Source organism: Elephas maximus, chromosome 11 (genome assembly GCF_024166365.1).
Source record: "Elephas maximus indicus isolate mEleMax1 chromosome 11, mEleMax1 primary haplotype, whole genome shotgun sequence".
Lineage (NCBI taxonomy): Eukaryota > Metazoa > Chordata > Mammalia > Proboscidea > Elephantidae > Elephas > Elephas maximus.
The window spans coordinates 100557281-100575985 of NC_064829.1; the positions used below are offsets into that span (position 1 = coordinate 100557281).

The window sequence follows — 18705 nt, forward strand, 5'->3', positions numbered from 1 at the left end:
GATTGTAACTATTTTACTTAGTTTTTTTGGTCTTTGTTGTAGAGGAATGGTGTGGTGTTTCTGTCTGTAATGCCATTTTGGCTCTGCCCCCAGAATCTACATTTTGAGGTATTATTTTAGTTTTGGAAACTGGTAGTGTGTAATGAAGCGTCTGACACCACTTTCTGATGTTCGACTGCTAACAGCGTTTAAGCTCCACCCTTACTTCTTCCCCTTCTGCCTCACATCCTGGCAAGCAGATCAGAAAGTACAGGCCTACTTGGGCAAGTGGGAGGATCAAAGCACCCATACCTCTGCGGGGGTGTTGTCACCCTCACCCCAACCCCACCCCCTAAAAAACTACCATAAAAACTGTAAGCCAGTTTTATATCCTTTCTCTTTCATGGCACTTTTGGACTTGCTTGGGAGCCACCCTGCTCTCCCTAGAAAGTCTCATTATGAGAGTATTAAACAGTGTGTCATCATCACTTTCCACACCTGAATGAAATTTTGGGTAGAGAGTCCCCCAGCCCTTTGGCCACCATCCTCTTGGGCTGATGTGAGCTTGTATGAGAGGCAGAGCAAGCAAGGAGTTAGACTGGCAAAGGTAAGTTACTGAATTTCAAAATGGTTTTGAAAGTTCAGTTTCTATTTCTTATAACAATAGCGGAAGACATAACCACCACCTGCAAATCTAGTCTTTTTTCCCATGATATTTCTTCAGACATGAGGAAGACAAGCATCATGGCCACATCTTCTTCTTTTCTCTCAGCTAAACAGTCCATCCCAATGTAATTAGGGTCCTGGATTAGATGTTGGAAAAGGAAAAGGGCATTAAATAAAAGTGGGCAAAATTCAAATAAGGTCTATAGATTAGGCATATTTTATATTTTAGATATATTTTTCTAACATTTTCTAGCAAAAACAAGAAATTCTGTTTCTAGCGTTTCTTGTTCCTTTTATACTTAATCATCATACACTTCCTCTTTGCTACTCTGTTGCACTCCACCCTGACCACACTTTTGAAATTTGTGTATTTTTTTTTTTACTGCACTTTAGATGAAGGTTTACAGAGCAAACTAGTTCTCATTAAACAATTAATACACATATTGTTCTGTGACATTGGTTGCCCACCCCATGGTGTGTCAACACTCTCCCCTTCTTGACCTTGGGTTCCCCATTAACAGCTTTCCTGTCCCATCCTGCCTTCTCATTCTTGCTCGGCTGGTGGGCCCCTTTAGTCTCGTTTTATTTTTATGAGCCTGTCTTATCTTTGGCTGAATGATGGACCTTAGGAGTGACTTCAGAACTGAGCTTAAAAAGGTGTCTGGGAGCCATACTCTCGGGGTTTCTCCGGTCTCTGTCAGACCAGTAAGTCTAGTCCTTTTTTTGTGAGTTAGAACTTCGCTCTACATTTTTCTCCAGCTCTGTCCGGGACTCTCTATTGGGATCCCTGTCAGAGCAGTTGGTGGTAGCCAGCACCATCTAGTTGTGATGGACTCAGTCTGGTGGAGGCTGTGATAGTTATGGTCCATTAATCGTTTGGACTAATCTTTCCCTTCTGTCTTTCATTTTCTTCATTCTCTTTTGCTCGAGATGGAATGGGATCAGTGGAGTATCTAAGATGGCTGCTCACAAGCTTTTAAGACCCCAGACACTACTCACCAAAGTAGGATATACACATTTTCTTTATAAACTATGTTATGCCAGTTGAGCTGGATATCCCCCAAGACTATAGTCCCTAGCCCTCAGCCTAGAAATTCAGTCCCTAAGGGAGTTTGGATGAAATTTGTATATATATATATATTTTAATAATTTTTATTGTGCTTTAAGTGAAAGTTTACAAATCAAGTCAGTCTCTCACACAAAAACCCATATACACCTTGCTACACACTCCCAATTACTTTCCCCATAATGAGACAGCCTGCTCTCTCCTTCCACTCTCTCTTTTCGTTTCCTTTTCGCCAGCTTCTAACCCACTCCACCCTCTCATCTCCCTTCCAGGCAGGAGATGCCATCATAGTCTCAAGTGTCCACCTGATCCAAGAAGCTCAGTCCTCACCAGCATCCCTCTCCAACCCATTGTCCAGTCTAATCCATGTTTGAAGAGTTGGCTTCAGGAATGGTTCCTGTCCTGGGCCAACAGAAGGTCTGGGGGCCATGACCACCGGGGTCCTTCTAATCTCGGTCAGACCATTAAGTCTGGTCTTATGAGAACTTGGGGTCTGCATCCCACTGCTCTCCTGCTCCCTCAGGGCTTCTCTGTTGTGTTCCCTGTCAGGGTAGTCATCGGTTGTAGCCAGGCACCATCTAGTTCTCCTGGTCTCAGGATGATGTAGTCTCTGGTTCATGTGGCCATTTCTGTCTCTTGGGCTCATAATCACCTTGTGTCCTTGGTGTTCCTCATTCTCCTTTGATCCAGGTGGGTTGAGACCAACTGATGCATCTTAGATGGCTGCTTGCTAGCGTTTAAGACCCCAGATGCCTCTCTCCAAGGTGGATGCAGAATGTTTTCTTAATAGATTTTATTATGCCAATTGACTTAGATGTCCCCTGAAACCATGGTCCCTAGACCCCTGCCCTGACTATGCTGGCTTTCGAAGCATTCGTCTTGTTCAGGAAACTTCTTTGCTTTTGGTTTAGTCCAATTGTGCTGACCTAGCCTGTATTGTGTGCTGTCTTTCCCTTCACCTAAAGTAGTTCTTATCTACTATCTAATTAGTGGATACCCCTCTCCCACTCTTCCTCCCTCCCCCCTATCGTAACCATCAAAGAACATTTTCTTCTCAGTTTAAACTATTTCTCAAGTTCTTATAATAGTGGTCTTATCCAGTATCTGTCCTTTTGCAACTGACTAATTTCACTCAGCATAATGCCTTCCAGATTCCTCCATGTTATGAAACGTTTCACAGATTCCTCACTGTTCTTTATCAATGCGTCGTGTTCCATTGTGTGAATATACCCTAGTTTATTTATCCATTCATCTGTTGATGGGCACCTAGGTTGCTTCCATCTTTTTGCTATTGTAAACAGTGCTGCAATAAACATGAGTGTGCATGTATCTGTTTGTGTAAAGGCTCTTATTTCTCTAGGATATATTCTGAGGAGTGGGATTGCTGGATCATATGGTAGTTCTATTTCTAGCTTTTTAAGGAAGCACCAAATCGATTTCCAAAGTGGTTGTACCATTTTACTTTCCCACCAGCAGTGTAAAAGTGTTCCAATCTCTCCACAGCCTCTCCAACATTTATTATTGTGTGTTTTTTGGATTAATGCCAGCCTTGTTGGAGAGAGATGAAATCTCTTTGTAGTTTTCATCTGCATTTCTCTAACGGCTATGGATCGTGAACATTTCCTCACATGTCTGTTAGCTACCTGAATGTCTTCTTTAGTGAAGTGTCTATTCATATCTTTTGCCCATTTTTTAATTGGATTATTTGTCTTTTTGCCGTTGAGTTTTTGCAGTATCATGTAGATTTTAGATATCAGGCACTAATCAGAAATGTCATAGCTAAAAACTTTTTCCCAGTCTGTAGGTAGTCTTTTTACTCTTTTGGTGAAATCTTTGGATGAGCATAGGTGTTTGATTTTTAGGAGCTCCCAGTTATCTAGTTTGTCTTCTATATTCTTTATAATGTTTTGTATATGGTTTATGCCATGTAATAGGGCTCCTAACGTTGTCCCTATTTTTTCTTCCATGATCTTCATTGTTTCAGATTTTATATTCAGGTCTTTGATCCATTTTGAGTTCGTTTTCGTGCATGGAGTGAGGTATGGGTCTTGTTTCATTTTTTTGCAGTTGAATATCCAGTGATGCCAGCACCATTTGTTAAAAAGACTGTCTTTCCCCCATTGCCCTGTTTTGGGACCTTTGTCAAATATCGACTGCTCATATGTGGATGGATTTATGTCTGGATTCTGAATTCTATTCCATTGGTCCATGTATCTGTTGTTGTACCAGTACCAGGGTGTTTTGACTGCTGTGGCAGTATAATAGGTTCTAAAATCAGGTAAAGTAAGGCCTCCCACTTTGTTCTTCTTTTTCAGTAATGCCTTATTTATCTGGGGCTTCTTTCCCTTCCATATGAAGTTGCTGATGTGTTTCTCCATGAAATTGGTATATTTTTGAGGGACTAAAATATTTGGATTAGTACCTTAATTAAAAAAATGGTCTTTTCCCATCAGTTAAAAAGATCATATATGTCTTGTGAATACATTAAAAAAAAAAAAAAAAAGACAATTGTCATCAAGTCGACCCTAGCTCGTGTGCCAGAGTAGAGCTGCGCTCCACAGGGTTCCCAATGGCCAATTTTTCAGAAGAAGATCAACAGCTGCCCCCACTCCCCCGTTCCCCGCAGGCACCTCTGGGTCAATTCGAATCTCCAACCCCTCGGCCAGCAGCTGAGCCCACCAACTGCCTGCGCCACCCAGGGACTCCTGTGAGTATATAGATGAAGGTAATAAATCCTTGAAGGCTGACTGTCATATATTTACACTGGGCTTCTACATCATGTCAGGTTTATCTTTAAAACCTTCCCTTCTGAAAAACAGCACTGCTTCTCCCACCTAAGTAATAAACGTCATCCTAGTTGCCCTGTGTGTGTAGGCCCTGAAATGTTTCACTGCCAAACTTTTTTCTCTCAATATCAATATAGGTATATAATAAAATATAATACCTATTTTATATATATGTATATAGGAGACACATACATATATATGCATACACACACACACGCACACACACATGCACACACACACATATACATACATATATCTCCTTGGAAACCCCACGGGGCAACTGACTTAATGGTAACGGGTTTGGTTCAGTATATATATATATATATATATATATATATATATATATATATACACACACACACACACACACACACTCCTATCTGGTGGCACAGTGGCTAAGAGCTTAGCTGTCAATCAAAATGTAGGCAGTTGGAATCCACCAGCCGCTTCCCAGAAACCCCACGGGGGAGCTCTACTCCATCTCACAGATTTGCCATGAGATGGCTGACCACATTTCTGGCAACCCATGAGAAATTTTTGGGTCTGAGGATTATGCCTACCTCCTAGTTTTTCTGAAATGGAGTTTGCATGGGCTTATTGCTTTCATTGATATTTCATTCACTTTAATGCCTTCATTGATATTCAGTAAGAGAAAGGGAAGCAGTTATTCCATATTTCCTTGTTCATACCAAGAGTCCTGGATAGAGTTTTACAAATAAGCTTGATATATATTTCTAGTAATTGTTCAGTGGCTTAATTGTATTTTGCTTGGGTTACATATTATAACATTATTAACTGGATTTTGGATATCAGAATTCATAATTCTTAAGGTAATTAGTATTTGTACTTATCCAAACATATGAGAAATTAGAACTGCTATAATTGATTATTAGGCTGTTAATATATGTATAAGGAGCTCTGGTGGTACAGTGGCTAAAGTACTCGACTGCTAACAGAATGGTTGGCGGTTCCAACCCACCAGCTGCTCCTCGGGAGAAAGATGTGGCAGTCTGCCTCCATAAAGATTACAGCCTTGGAAACCCTATGGGGTAGTTCTACCCTGTCCTATAGGATCGCTATGGGTCGGAATCGACTCGACAGCAGTGGTTTTTTTTGAAATCTATGTATAATGAAAGTAAGGAATGCTTTTTGACTCATGAATCGTAAAAAGACTGTAGACAGTATCTCAATAAATGCGTATGTACTTGTGGTAACGGTGACCGCACGTGTGTAAGAGTAGAACTGGGCTCCATAGGGTTTTTGGTGGCTGATTTTATGAAAGTACATTGCCAGGCCTTTATTTTGAGGTGCCTCTGGGTGGACTCCAGCCTCCAACCTTTCAGTTAGCACAGAGTAAGTGATCACTTGCACTCCCCAGGGGCACAGATGAGGTTGCCAGGAGTTGGAATTGACTTGATGACAACTGGTTAGCCAACCAGTTACTTCTAGTTAACCCTAGAGAACTTCAGCCAAGATATCTTATACCTTCTTTAAAATTTTTGTGCAGGAAAATTAAAAATGTATGATTAGTATTAAGTAAAATAGTACTAATTTTGGGAATCATTTGGGTACATACAATATTAACTCCAGAATAACAATGCATTGCATACTTGAGTAAAAGGAAATTGTATGTTACATAAGAAAAGGAAAGCTTGTAGTTCAGGAAGAAGTAAGTAAAATTAAATTTGTTGCAAGTCCCTGGAGAAGGACATCATGCTTGGTAAGTTAGAAGGTTATCAGAAAGGAGGAAGACCCTCAATGAGATGGATTGACACAGTGGCTACAACAATGGGCTCAAGCACAACAACGATTGTAAGGATGGCACAGGAAGGGGCAGTGTTTCGTTCTGTTGTACACAGGGTCACTGTGAGTCAGAACTGACTTGATGGCACCTAACAACAACAACAATGACATGTATAATAACTGAACTTAAATGGAATACTTAAAAGTATGTAGATTTTAATATAGTCATTACAAGTTGGATTGTTGTTATTGTTGTTAGTTGTTTTTGAGTATTGTGACTCATGGTGACCCCATTTGTGCAAAGTAGAACTGCTCCACAGGGTTTTTAAGGTTGTGACCTTTTGGAAGCAGATAGCCAGGCCTGTCTTTCGAGGCCTCTCTGGGTGGGTTCAAATTGCCAACCTTTCGATAATAGTCAAGTGCTCAAACGTTTGCATCACCAGGGACTTGTACAAACTGGATAGAAGGCAGAATTGGTTTTCCCAGTTGGCACAGATATGAATAACTATTATACCTATAACTAGATATTTAGTAATTGTAGATGGACCAGTTGGTGGCAAAAAAATTTTTTTGTTTCTTACTTTGGAAGTTGAAATGCTGAAACTTACTTCTCCTAATTCCCATGTGCTGATTATTCCCACGGAGAACTTCAGCTGAAAACCATCACCTGCTAAGAAGTTACAAGGCTTGGATTTTAGATGGCCATTGGCCTTAAACTTAAAAAAAAAAAAAAAAAAAAAACCCTAAAAATTGAAATGAAAGTGTACTTTGAAAAATTAATTGAATTACCCTACCAAATGAAAAATTATGAAGGACCCCCAAATTATGTGACTGTATAACATTGGAGCCCTGGTGGCATAATGGGTAAGAAAGCTGCTGTTAATCAAAAGGTCAGCAGTTCAAATCTACTAGCCACGCCTTGGAAACCCTAGGGGTCAGTTCTACTCTGTTGCTATGAGTTGAAATCACTCAACGGCAATGGGTTTGGGTTTTCTTTTTTTTCTTATGTATAATGATAAAAAAAAAAATAGTGAGAGGCAAACGAAGGGCAAAAAAAATAATAAAATAAAATAAACAGCTGCAAAAAGAACTGAATTTCATTCAGTAGTTTTAGTGTTAGTAATAGCATGGAGTATTTTGGGATTGTTTTTGCATTGCTAGATAAAGCTGAGAAGTAATTAGTTTTGTTATATGCACACATGTAGATGTAAAAATATATTCTTTTTGGCTTTGTCTAGGAGTCCCTGCTGGCACAAACTGTTGAGCTCATGGCTACTAGCTGAAAGGTTAGAGGTTCAAACCCACCCAGAGGCACCTCAGAAGACACACCTGAAGATCTGTTTCTGAAAAGTCACAGCATTGAAAACCCAATGGAGCAGTTCTACTCTACACACACAGGGTCGCCATGAGTAGGAATCAACTCGACGGCAACTAACAATAACAACAAGCTTTGTCTACTGAAATGATTTATGGACGGTGTCAACCCAGAAACAAGAACCTGATATGTCCACCTAGAGTCTATCTATTTTAAATCCTAAATCTCTAATACCAGTTGGATTAGAGGTCAACTCAGTATGAGAACCAATCCAGTTCAGCTGTGAGAACTGATCCAGCCAGATATTTTTCTTAAGAATTTTAAATAAACAATACGGAGTCTGAAGTCATGCTATGCTGTTGTTTTTAGCGGCTGTTGAGTTGACATTGGATCGCGGTGGCCTTATGTACAACAGAAGGAAACGCCGCCTGGTTTCACATCATCCTCATGATTACTGGCATGTTCAAGTCCATCGCTGTGGCTATTTTGTCAATCCATCTCACTGAGGGTCTCCCTCGCCCTCAGTGGCCCTCTACTTCACCAAACACGATGTTCTCTAGCAATTAATCCCTCCTGATGACATTTGTTTTTTTTTGATGACATACCCAAAACAAGCGAGTCAGACAATGTTCTGTTGTGATCCCTAAGGTGTTCACTGGCAACTTTTCTGAAGTATATCACCAGGCCTTTCTTCCTACTTTGCCTTAGTCTGGAATCTCTGCTGAAACTTGTCCACCATGGGTGACCTTGCTGGTATGTAAGATACTGGTGGCACAGCTTCCAGCATCATAGCAAATGCAAGCCACCACAGAACGACAAATTGACAGACAGGTGATGGTCTCTAACACCAGAAGTTATTGTTTCTATGTCTTTTTTATTTGAACAAAAACAGCTGTACCAAAAATAAAAATTACTGAAATAATCCAGATTATACCATTCTAGGGAAAAAAAGTTATTCTTTTCCTACTTCACATTTTATGCTCTTTGTTCCAAGTGCATACCACTATTGGAGACAACTCAACTGATAGATCTCTTTTGAATGGACAATAAGCAATTCTGGCTATTTTGTAGAGATAAAAAATGCTAACATTTGTTTGAAGGTTCCTCTGACTTACACAATACAACCTTATTTTTTCAGGGTTCCTAGAGACACAGTGGAGAGAGAAAGACAACATTTGATAAATGGAACAAAAAAAATCTCTGGAAAAGGAGAATTCTAGCCTCAGTAGAAAGCTCCAAACATGGTGAGAGAGTGTGTGGACTCTTGATGGCTTTGATTCCTGTGTGTCTTGTTGTTCCATGAGATACAGAATACCATGGACTTGTTCTAAGATAGAAAATGTGGCTTACATTTTTTTTTAAAACAGTATTTTATTGTGTCTTTGGTGGAGGTTTACCCAGCAGTTTAGGTTCCCATTCAATAATTTCTACACCAGTTGTTCGATGACATTGGCTACATTCTTCACGAAGTGTGAACATTGTCATTATTTTGCTCTGGTTGTTCCGTTTCCATTAGTCTAGCTTCCCTTCCCCCTTATATTCTCATCTTTGTTTAAAAGTAATTGTTGGCTGTTTGGTCTTATATAGGTGATGTTTTAAAGGAGCGCAGCACTTATGGCTGATATTAGTTATTTTGTGAACCAATCAGTTATACAGCCACAAAACGACCTCAGGTGTTAGTTTCAGTTCAAAGTTTGAAGAATATCTCAGGGCAATAGTCTCAGGGAGTCCTCCAGTCTCCATCTGTCCAGTAAGTCTTTTTTTTTTTTTTTTTTTTTAGGAATTTGAGGTTCTGTTCCACTTATTTCTCCCATTCTCTCAGGGTCAATCTATTGTGGCCCAGATTAGAACGGTTGGTAGTGGTAGCTGAGCACGATCTAGTTCTTCTGGTGCTGCTTACATTTTTATTCATTCACTTGATTTCCATATAACAGAACAGAAAGCCCCCCATGGACACCCAGTATATTTCCGAGACCTGTCCTCCTCATCACTGGTTTCATAACCTTGATTCTGACCATGATAATTCACACCAGTACAAAAGGGAGTCCAGGGGTGTTCCTCCAGCTAGTTCCCTGTGGTATGGATTATATGGCCTTGGGCATGCTCTTGACAATCTCATAGCGTGAATCTCAGATCCAAGCAGAACATTGTAGCCCGAGCCACTGAGCTGTCTTCATGGAGCTTCTGCTTTGCATCAACATGCTTTCCAGAGGCTCATGTCTCTTCTGTGATGAATAAACGCACAGTTTTGCACGCACTTGGAATCCAAAATAGATGAACATGACCAAAGATTTCTATGTATCCAATTCAGATACTCTGGCATGCATAGAAGTCTACAGACTAGGGACTATTGAGAATGATTGGGGTAAGTTATTTTGTTTGGGAAACCAACATACTACGTAATTTTACACTTTTTTTATTAACTTTTTTTTATTATTACTGTCACAAGAATTTTTCGATGATGGTATAAAATCCTTGTTTTGCACATTAAAAAATTGAGTACTAAGAGAGGTTCCAAATTTCTTGGCATAGACGAGTGAACACATCCAGTGCAGCATCCATTCGTCGAAACATCTCAGTTGAGATTCCATCAATTCCTGGAGCCTTGTTTTTTGCCAGTGCCCTTAGCGCAGCTTGGACTTCTTCCTTCGTATTTGTGCCTATACCCAAGAAAGGTGATCCAACCAAATGGGGAAATTATTGAACAATATCATTGACCTCACACACAAGTAAAATTTTGCTGAAGATCATTCAAAAGTGGCTGCAGCAGTATATCGACGGGGAACTGCCATAAATTCAGCCAGATTCAGAAGGGGATGTGGAACCAGGGATATCGTTGCTGATGTCAGATGGATCCTGGCTGAAAGCAGAGAATACCAGAAAGATGTTTACCTGTGTTTTACTGGCTATGCAAAGGCATTTGACCGTGTGGATCATAACAAATTATGGATAACATTGCGAAGAATGGGAATTCCAGAACACTTAATTGTGCTCGTGAGGAACCTGCACATAAATCAAGAGGTGGTCTTTCAAACAGAACAAGAGGATACTGAGTAGTTTAAAGTTAGGAAAGGTGTGCCTCAAGGTTGTATCCTTTCACCATACCTATTCAATCTGTGTGCTGAGCAAATAATCTGAGAAGCTAGACTCTATGAAGAAAAACAGGGCATCAAAATTGGAGGAAGACTCATTAACAACCTGCGTTATGCGGATAACACAACCTTGCTTGCTGAAAGTGAAGAGGACTTGAAGCACTTAATGATGAAGATCAAAGACCACAGCCTTCAGTATGGATTACACCTCAACATAAAGAAAACAAAAATCTTCACAATTGGACCAATAAGCAACATCATGATAAATGGAGAAAAGATTGAAGTTGTCAAGGATTTCATTTTTCCTTGGATCCACAATCAATGCCCATGGAAGCAGCAGTCAAGAAATCAAAAGACACATTGCATTGGGCAAATCTGCTGCAAAAGATCTCTTTAAAGTGTTGAAAAGCAAAGATGTCACCTTGAAGACTAAGGTGCACCTGACCCAAGCCATGGTGTTTTCAATTGCCTCATATGCATAGCTGGCTGATGAATAAGGAATTGTGGTGTTGGCAAACAATATTGAATATACTATGGACTGCTAAAAGAAAGAACAAATTTGTCTTGGAAGAAGTACAACCAAAATGCTCTTTAGAACCAAAGATGGCAAGACTATGTCTCACATACTTTGGGTATGTTATCAGGAGGGATCAGTCCCTGGAGAAGGACATCATACTTGGTAAAGAACAGGGTCGGTGAAAAACAGGAAGACTCTCAACAAGACGGATTGACACAGTGGCTGCAACAATGGGTTCAAGTATAACAGCTATTGTGAGAATGGCGCAGGACTGGGAGTGTTTCATTCTGTTGTATATAGGGTCACTATGGATCAGAAATGGCTCCACGGCACCTAACAACAACGAGAGGTTAAACAGCAATTTTGTCATGAATGTAACTGCTAGGAAAGGGCAATACAGGCACTGAATTCAGGGCTCTTTGTTCTTCATGTTATTGTCATTAGTTGCCATAGATTTGATTCCTACACAGGACTACCCCATGTATGTCAGAGTAGAACTGCTCCATAGGATTTTCAAGGCTGTGAGCTTCTGGAAGTAGATTCCAAATTGCCTCTGGGTGGATTGAAACCACCAACTTTCAGTTAGTAGCCGAGCACTTGAGCCTCTTCACCACCAGGGGAGGAGGGCTATTGTTGTCAGTTGCTGTCGAGCCCATTCTGACTCATGAGGACCCCATGAGTGAAGGATAGAACTGCCTCATAGGGTTTTCAAGGCTGTGCCCTTTCAGAAGCAGATGGCCAGTCCTGTCTTCTGAGGTGCCTTTGGGTGGGCCTGAACAGCTAGTAGTAGGGAGGTTAAATGCTTGCACCACCATGGATTCCTATGGTCTTTACAGTTCATGAGAAAATAACACTAAAACAGAGATACTGGTTTTTAAGAAATTTAGTTCAATTTAACTTAAACAGACTAATACTCTTTACTCTTTTGAACTAGTTGAAGATGCAGGAAGTAAGGAACTTTTTATCCTCCTATAAGTGGCATCACTAAGGTTGGTGTCACCCTTCCCCCCATGAAACTAAATCATGAGATAATTTCACAAAATCTGCTAGTATAAAAACACCGGCAGCAACAAAAACAATAGAAAGTACATGTAGTGTGTGTGGATGAAACCAAGTGATTCGAAGCATTATGGTAACTGGGTAATTATGACAGCTCGGACTGGAGTATGTTAGAAGGATCAAAAAGTAAATTAGCATAGAGTTTTAGCCTTGTAGGTATATTGACACATGTAAACTGGGATTAAAACAGATATTATTGTTATAACTAACTGCAGGGATATTCTTATAAAAAATAATAAATTACTTCTGAAACACTGCATAGAATTTCACAGACAGTCATGTTGGTGTCACCCCCCTGACAGTGTCTGCAGTCTGCACTCCCGTCACCCCTAGTGACGCCACTGTTCCTACAGTTTTCAAGAATGCAGCATCCTTCGACAAGCATAGAATGAGTCTTGCCAAGTAACAGGCACCGTAACAAACATCATGTTAGGTAAAGTAGACGGTCAGCAAAATGAGGGAAACCCTCCATGAGATGCATTAACATGATGGCTGCAACAATGGGCTCAAACACACCAAAGATCTTGAGGATGACCTGGCTGTCATACATAAGGTTGCCATGAGTTGGAGCCAACTTGAGGGCAACTGACAACGACAAACAAGTGTTAAAATTGAAACCAGTTCCCATGAAGTAAATTCTCCAACTCATGACAACCCCATGTGTGTCAGATTAGAACTGTGCTCCAAAAGGCTTTCAATGTCTGTGATCTTTCGAAAATAGATTGACAGGCATCACTGGGTGAATTTGAACCACCAACCTTTCAGTTTACAGTTGAGCACATAACCATTTGTTCTACCCAGGGGCTCTGTAGCAAGCATTGGGGATTGAGAATGGAATGAGGCATTTCTCCTGAGATAAGAGCAGAGACAGAGGTATAGTAAATTCAATGAGATATAGAGAGGAATGGGCTCTTGCTATAGGACAGGCATCAGAGAAGACATCTCTCAAGATGTGACAACTCACCTAGGCCCCTTCCACTACATCACAGTGAAGGGAATGTCCCACCACCCAGTGCCTCCCACCTGCTCACATTACATCTCCCTTTGTGTTTTTCCCAGGGTTCATCCATGGAGGTCCAATGCATGCAGACAGGAAGGCTCATTGCAACGTTCGTCTGGTTTTGCAGTCTGTAAAAGGCTAAGTTCCAGTGCCAGCTCTTCTGACCAGCGTGAATCACTTATGAGATTCACTCCTAGGTAAGGGAAACTATAGACTGTGGGATGAAAATGAGGTTTTTGTGCCCTGCTCCTCTCTTTCTTAGAGCTTCATGTCTGAATCAGAAGTCCCGAATAAGTCTTCTCCGTGGAAGAAGAAAAAGGAGTGAAATATCCAGCATTTCTTTCCTCTGACCATTCTCTTGCTCTGCCCAGAGCACCTCACCGTGCAGAAGCAGGAAGCAGAAGCAGAGTCATATGGGCTCATATAACACATACATCATCTCACTAAGGCTCTGGAGTTTCAATCAGTCAGGTTAGGGTCCCCATTCTCTTGGGCACCAATGAGGGATGAAGGTAGAATATAAATTCAGAGTCTCCTCTCTCCTTAAAATTCTCAGCAAGGTAGATTAGACCAACAAGCACATTGAACTTTTATGAAACAAAACTTCGTTATGAGCACTAACCATAAGAAAACCAAACCTGTTGCCAGTCAATTCCGAATCACAGTGACCCTTTAGGAGAGAATAGAACTGCCCCAGAGGGTTTCCATGGCTGTAAATCTTTAAAAAAATTTTTTTTATTGTGCTTTAAGTGAAAGTTTACAAATCAAGTCAGTCTCTTATGCAAAAACTTACATACAGCTTGCCACATACTCCCAATTGCTCTCCCCCTAATGAGACAGTGTGCTCCCCCCTCCTCTCTCTCTTTTCGTGTCCATTTGCCAGCTTCTAACCCCCTTTACCCTCTCATCTCCCCTCCAGGGAGGAGATGCCAACATAGTCTCAAGTGTCCACCTGATTCAAGAAGCTCACTCCTCAGCAGCATCCCTCTCCAACCCATTGTCCAGTCCAATCCCTGTCCGAAGAGTTGGCTTTGAGAATGGTTCCTGCCCTGGGCCAAAGGAAGGTCTGGGGGTCATGACCACCGGGGTCCTTCCAGTCTCAGTCAGACCATAAGTCTGGGCTTTTTACGAGAATTTGGTGTCTGCATCCCACTGCTCTCCTGCTCCCTCAGGGATTCTCTGTTGTGTTCCCTGTCAGGGCAGTCACCGGTTGTAGCTAGGCACCATCTAGTTCTTCTGGTCTCAGGCTGATGTAGTTTCTGGTTTATGTGGCCCTTTCTGTTTCTTGGGCTTATAATCGCCTTATGTCTTTGGTGTTCTTCATTCTCTTTGATCCAGGTGGGTTGAGACCAATTGATGCCTCTTAGATGGCTGCTTGCTAGCGTTTAAGACCCCAGATGCCTCTCTCCAAGGTGGATGCAGAATGTTTTCTTAATAGATTTTATTATGCCAGTTGACTTAGATGTCCCCTGAAACCATGGTCCCCAAACCCCTGCCCCTGCTATGCTGGCCTTTGAAGCATTCAGTTTATTCAAGAAACTTCTTTGCTTTTGGTTTAGTCCAGTTGTGCTGACCTTGCCTGTATTGCGTGTTGTCTTTCTCGTCACCTAAAGTAGTTCTTATCTACTATCTAATTAGTGAATACCCCTCTCCCACTCTTCCTCCCTCCCTCCTATTGTAATCATCAAAGAATATTTTCTTCTCAGTTTAAACTATTACTCAAGTTCTTATAATAGTGGTCTTATACAATATCTGTCCTTTTGCAACTGACTCATTTCACTGAGCATAATGCGTTCCAGATTCCTCCATGTTATGAAATGTTTCATGGATTCCTCACTGTTCTTTATCGATATGTAGTATTCCATTGTGTGAATATACCCTAGTTTATCCATTCATCCGTTGATGGGCACCTTGGTTGCTTCCATCTTTTTGCTATTGTAAACAGTGCTGCAATAAACATGGGTGTGCACATATCTGTTTGTGTAAGCCTCTTATTTCTCTAGGATATATTCTAAGGAGTTGGATTGCTGGATCGTATTCTATTCCTAGCTTTTTAAGGAAGTGCCAAATTGATTTTCAAAGTGGTTGTACCATTTTACATTCCCACCAGCAGTGTATAAGTGTTCTAATCTCTCCACAGCCTCTCCAATATTTATTATTTTGTGTTTTTTGGATTAATGCCAGCCTTGTTGGAGTGAGATGGAATCTCACTGTAGTTCTGATTTGCATTACTAGTGGTTAAGTGCTACAGCTACTAACCAAAGGGTCGGCAGTTCAAATCCTCCAGGCGCTCCTTGGAAACTCTATGGGACAGTTCTACTCTGTCCTATAGGGTCGCTGTGAGTTGGAATCGACTCGACGGCCCTGGGTTTTCTGGGTAATGGCTAGTAATGATTGTGAGCATTTCCTCATGTATCTGTTAGTTACCTGAATGTCTTCTTTAGTAAAGTGTCTATTCATATCTTTTGCCCATTTTTTAATTGGGTTATTTGTAGTTGAGTTTTTGCAGTATGATGTAGATTTTAGAGATCAGGTGCTGATCAGAAATGTCATAGCTAAAGACTTCTTCCCAGTCTGTAGGTAGTCTTTTTACTCTTTTGGTGAAGTCTTTGGATGAGCATAGGTGTTTGATTTTTAGCAGCTCCCAGTTATCTAGTTTCTCTTCTGCATTTTTAATAATGTTTTGTATACTGTTTATGCCATGTATTAGGGCTCCTAACGTTGTCCCTATTTTTTCTTCCATGATCTTTATCGTTTTAGATTTTATATTTAGGTGTTTGATCCGTTTTGAGCTCGTTTTTGTGCATGGAATGAGGTATGGGTCTTGTTTCATTTTTTTGCAGATGGATATCCAGTGATGCCAGCACCATTTGTTAAAAAGAGTGTCTTTCCCCCTTTTAATTGTTTTGGGGCCTTTGTCAAATATCAACTGCTCATATGTGGATGGGTTTATGTCTGGATTCTCAGTTCCGTTCCACTGGTCCATGTATCTGTTGTACCAATACCAGGGTGTTTTGACTACTGTGGAGGTATAATAGGTTCTAAAATCAGGTAGAGTGAACCCTCCAACTTTGTTCTTCTTTTTCAGTAATGTTTCACTTATCCAGGGCCTCTTTCCCTTTCATATGAAGTTGGTTATTTGTTTCTCAATCTCATTAAAGAATGTTGTTGGAATTTGGATCGGAATTGCATTAAATGTATAGATCGCTTTTGGTAGAATAGACGTTCTTATAATGTTAAGTCTTTCTCTGCATGAGCAAGGTATGTTTTTCTACTTATGTAGGTCTCTTTTGGTTTCTTGCAGAAGCGTATTGAAGTTTTCTTTGTATAAGTCTTTTACATCTCTGGTAAGATTTATTCCTAGGTATTTTATCTTCTTGGGGGCTACTGTAAATGGTATTGATTTGGGGATTTCCTCTTCGATGTTCTTTTTGTTGGCGTAGAGGAATCCAGCTGAGTTTTGTATGTTTATCTTGTATCCCAATAATATGCTGTATTCTTCTATTTGTTTCAGTAGTTTTCTGGAGGATTCCTTAGGGTTTTCTGTGTCATCTCAAATAGAGATAATTTTACTTCGTCTTTGCCAATCTGGATGCCCTTTATTTCTCTACCTAGCCTAATTGCTCTGGCTAGGACTTCCAGCACAATGTTGAATAAGAGCGGTGATAAAGGGCATTCTTGCCTGGTTCCCGACCACAGTGGGAATGCTTTCAGGCTCTCTCCATTTAGGGAGATGTTGGCTGTTGGCTTTGTATAAATGCCCTTTATTATGTTGAGGAATTTTCCTTCTATTCCTATTTTGCTGATAGTTTTTTTTTTTTAATCATGAATGAGTGTTCAACTTTGTCAAATGCCTTTTCTGCATCAATTGATAAAATCATGTGATTCTTGTCTTCTGTTTTATTTATGTGATGGATTACATTAATTGTTTTTCTAATGCTGAACCATCCCTGCATACCCGGTGTGAATACCACTTGGTCATGGTGAATTATTTTTTTGATGTATTGTTGAATTCTATTGGCTAGAATTTTGTTGAGGATTTTTGCATCTAAGTTCATGAGGGATATAGGTCTATAATTTTCTTTTCTTGTGGTGTCTCTACCTGGTTTTGGTATCAGGGATATGCTGGCTTCATAGAATGAGTTTGGTAGTATTGCACCCTTTTCTATGCTCTGAAATACCTTTAGTAGTAGTGGTGTTAACTCTTGTCTGAAAGTTCGGTAGAACTCTGCAGTGAAGCTGTCTGGACCACAGCTTTTTTTTAGGGGGGAGGAGTTTTTTGATTACTTTTTCAATCTCTTCTTTTGTTATGGGTCTATTTAGTTGTTCTACCTCTGTTTGTGTTACTTTAGGTAGGTAGTGTGTTTGTAGGAATTCATCCATTTCTTCTAGGTTTTCAAATTTGAGTATAGTTTTTCATAGTAATCTGATACGATTCTTTTAATTTCAGTTAGGTCTGTTGTAATATTGCCCATCTCATTTCTTATTCAGGTTATTTGCTTCCTCTCCTGTTTTTCTTTTGTCAGTTTGGCCAGTGGCTTATCAGTTTTGTTGATTTTTTCAAAGAACCACATTTGGTCTTGTTAGTTCTTTCAGTTGTTTTTCTGTTTTTTATTTCAGCTCTAATTTTTATGATTTGTTTTCTTCCGGTACCTAAGGGTTTCTTTTGTTGCTCTCTTTCTATTTGTTCAAGTTGTAGGGATAATTCTTTGATTTTAGCCCTTTATTCTTTGTGGATGTGTGTATTTATTGATATAAATTGACCTCTGAGCACTGCTTTCGCTGTGTCCCAAAGGTTCTGATAGGAAGTGTTTTCATTCTCTTTGGATTCTGTGGATTTCTTTATTCCACCCTTAATGTCTTCTATAATCCAGTCTTTTCTGAGCAGGGTATTGTTCAGTTTCCAAGTGTTTAATTTCTTTTCCCTGCTTTTCCTTTTATTGATTTCCACTTTTATGGCCTTATGGTCAGAGAAGATGCTTTGTAATATTTCAGTGTTTTGGATTCTGCTAAGGCTTGCTTTATGACCTAATATGTGGTCTATTCTAGGGAATGTTCCATGTGCACTAGAAAAGAAAGTATACTTGGTTGCTGTTGGGTGAAATGTTCTGTATATGTCTATGAAGTCAAGTTGGTTGATTGTGGCATTTAGATCTTCCGTGTCTTTATTGAGCTTCTTTCTGGACGCCCTGTCCTTCACCGAAAGTGGTGTGTTGAAGTCTCCTACTATTTTTGTGGGGCTGTCTATCTCACTTTTCAATGCTGATAGAGTTTGTTTTATGTATCTTGCAGCCCTGACATTGGGTGCATAAATATTTAATATGGTTATATCTTCTTGGTGTCCCTTTAATCATTATATAGTGTCCTTCCTTATCCTTTCTGGTGGATTTAACTTTAAAGTCTATTTTGTCAGAAATTAATATTGCCAGTCCTGCTCTTTTTTGATTTTGTCTGCTTGATATATTTTTTTCTATCCTTTGAG

The 18705-nt window shown here is 40.1% G+C and overlaps 1 protein-coding gene across 1 annotated transcript in view; it reads left to right on the top strand.

Annotated features, from left to right (window-relative positions):
- Positions 1-233: 233 nt before the first annotated feature.
- Positions 234-18705, top strand: part of LOC126085383 (caspase recruitment domain-containing protein 8-like) — a 73037-nt gene continuing 54565 nt past the window's right edge. The window contains 2 exon segments of the mRNA XM_049900707.1: positions 234-586; positions 13283-13420. Of these exon segments, the coding sequence (XP_049756664.1) occupies positions 549-586; positions 13283-13420 (176 nt within the window). The 5' untranslated portion in view covers positions 234-548.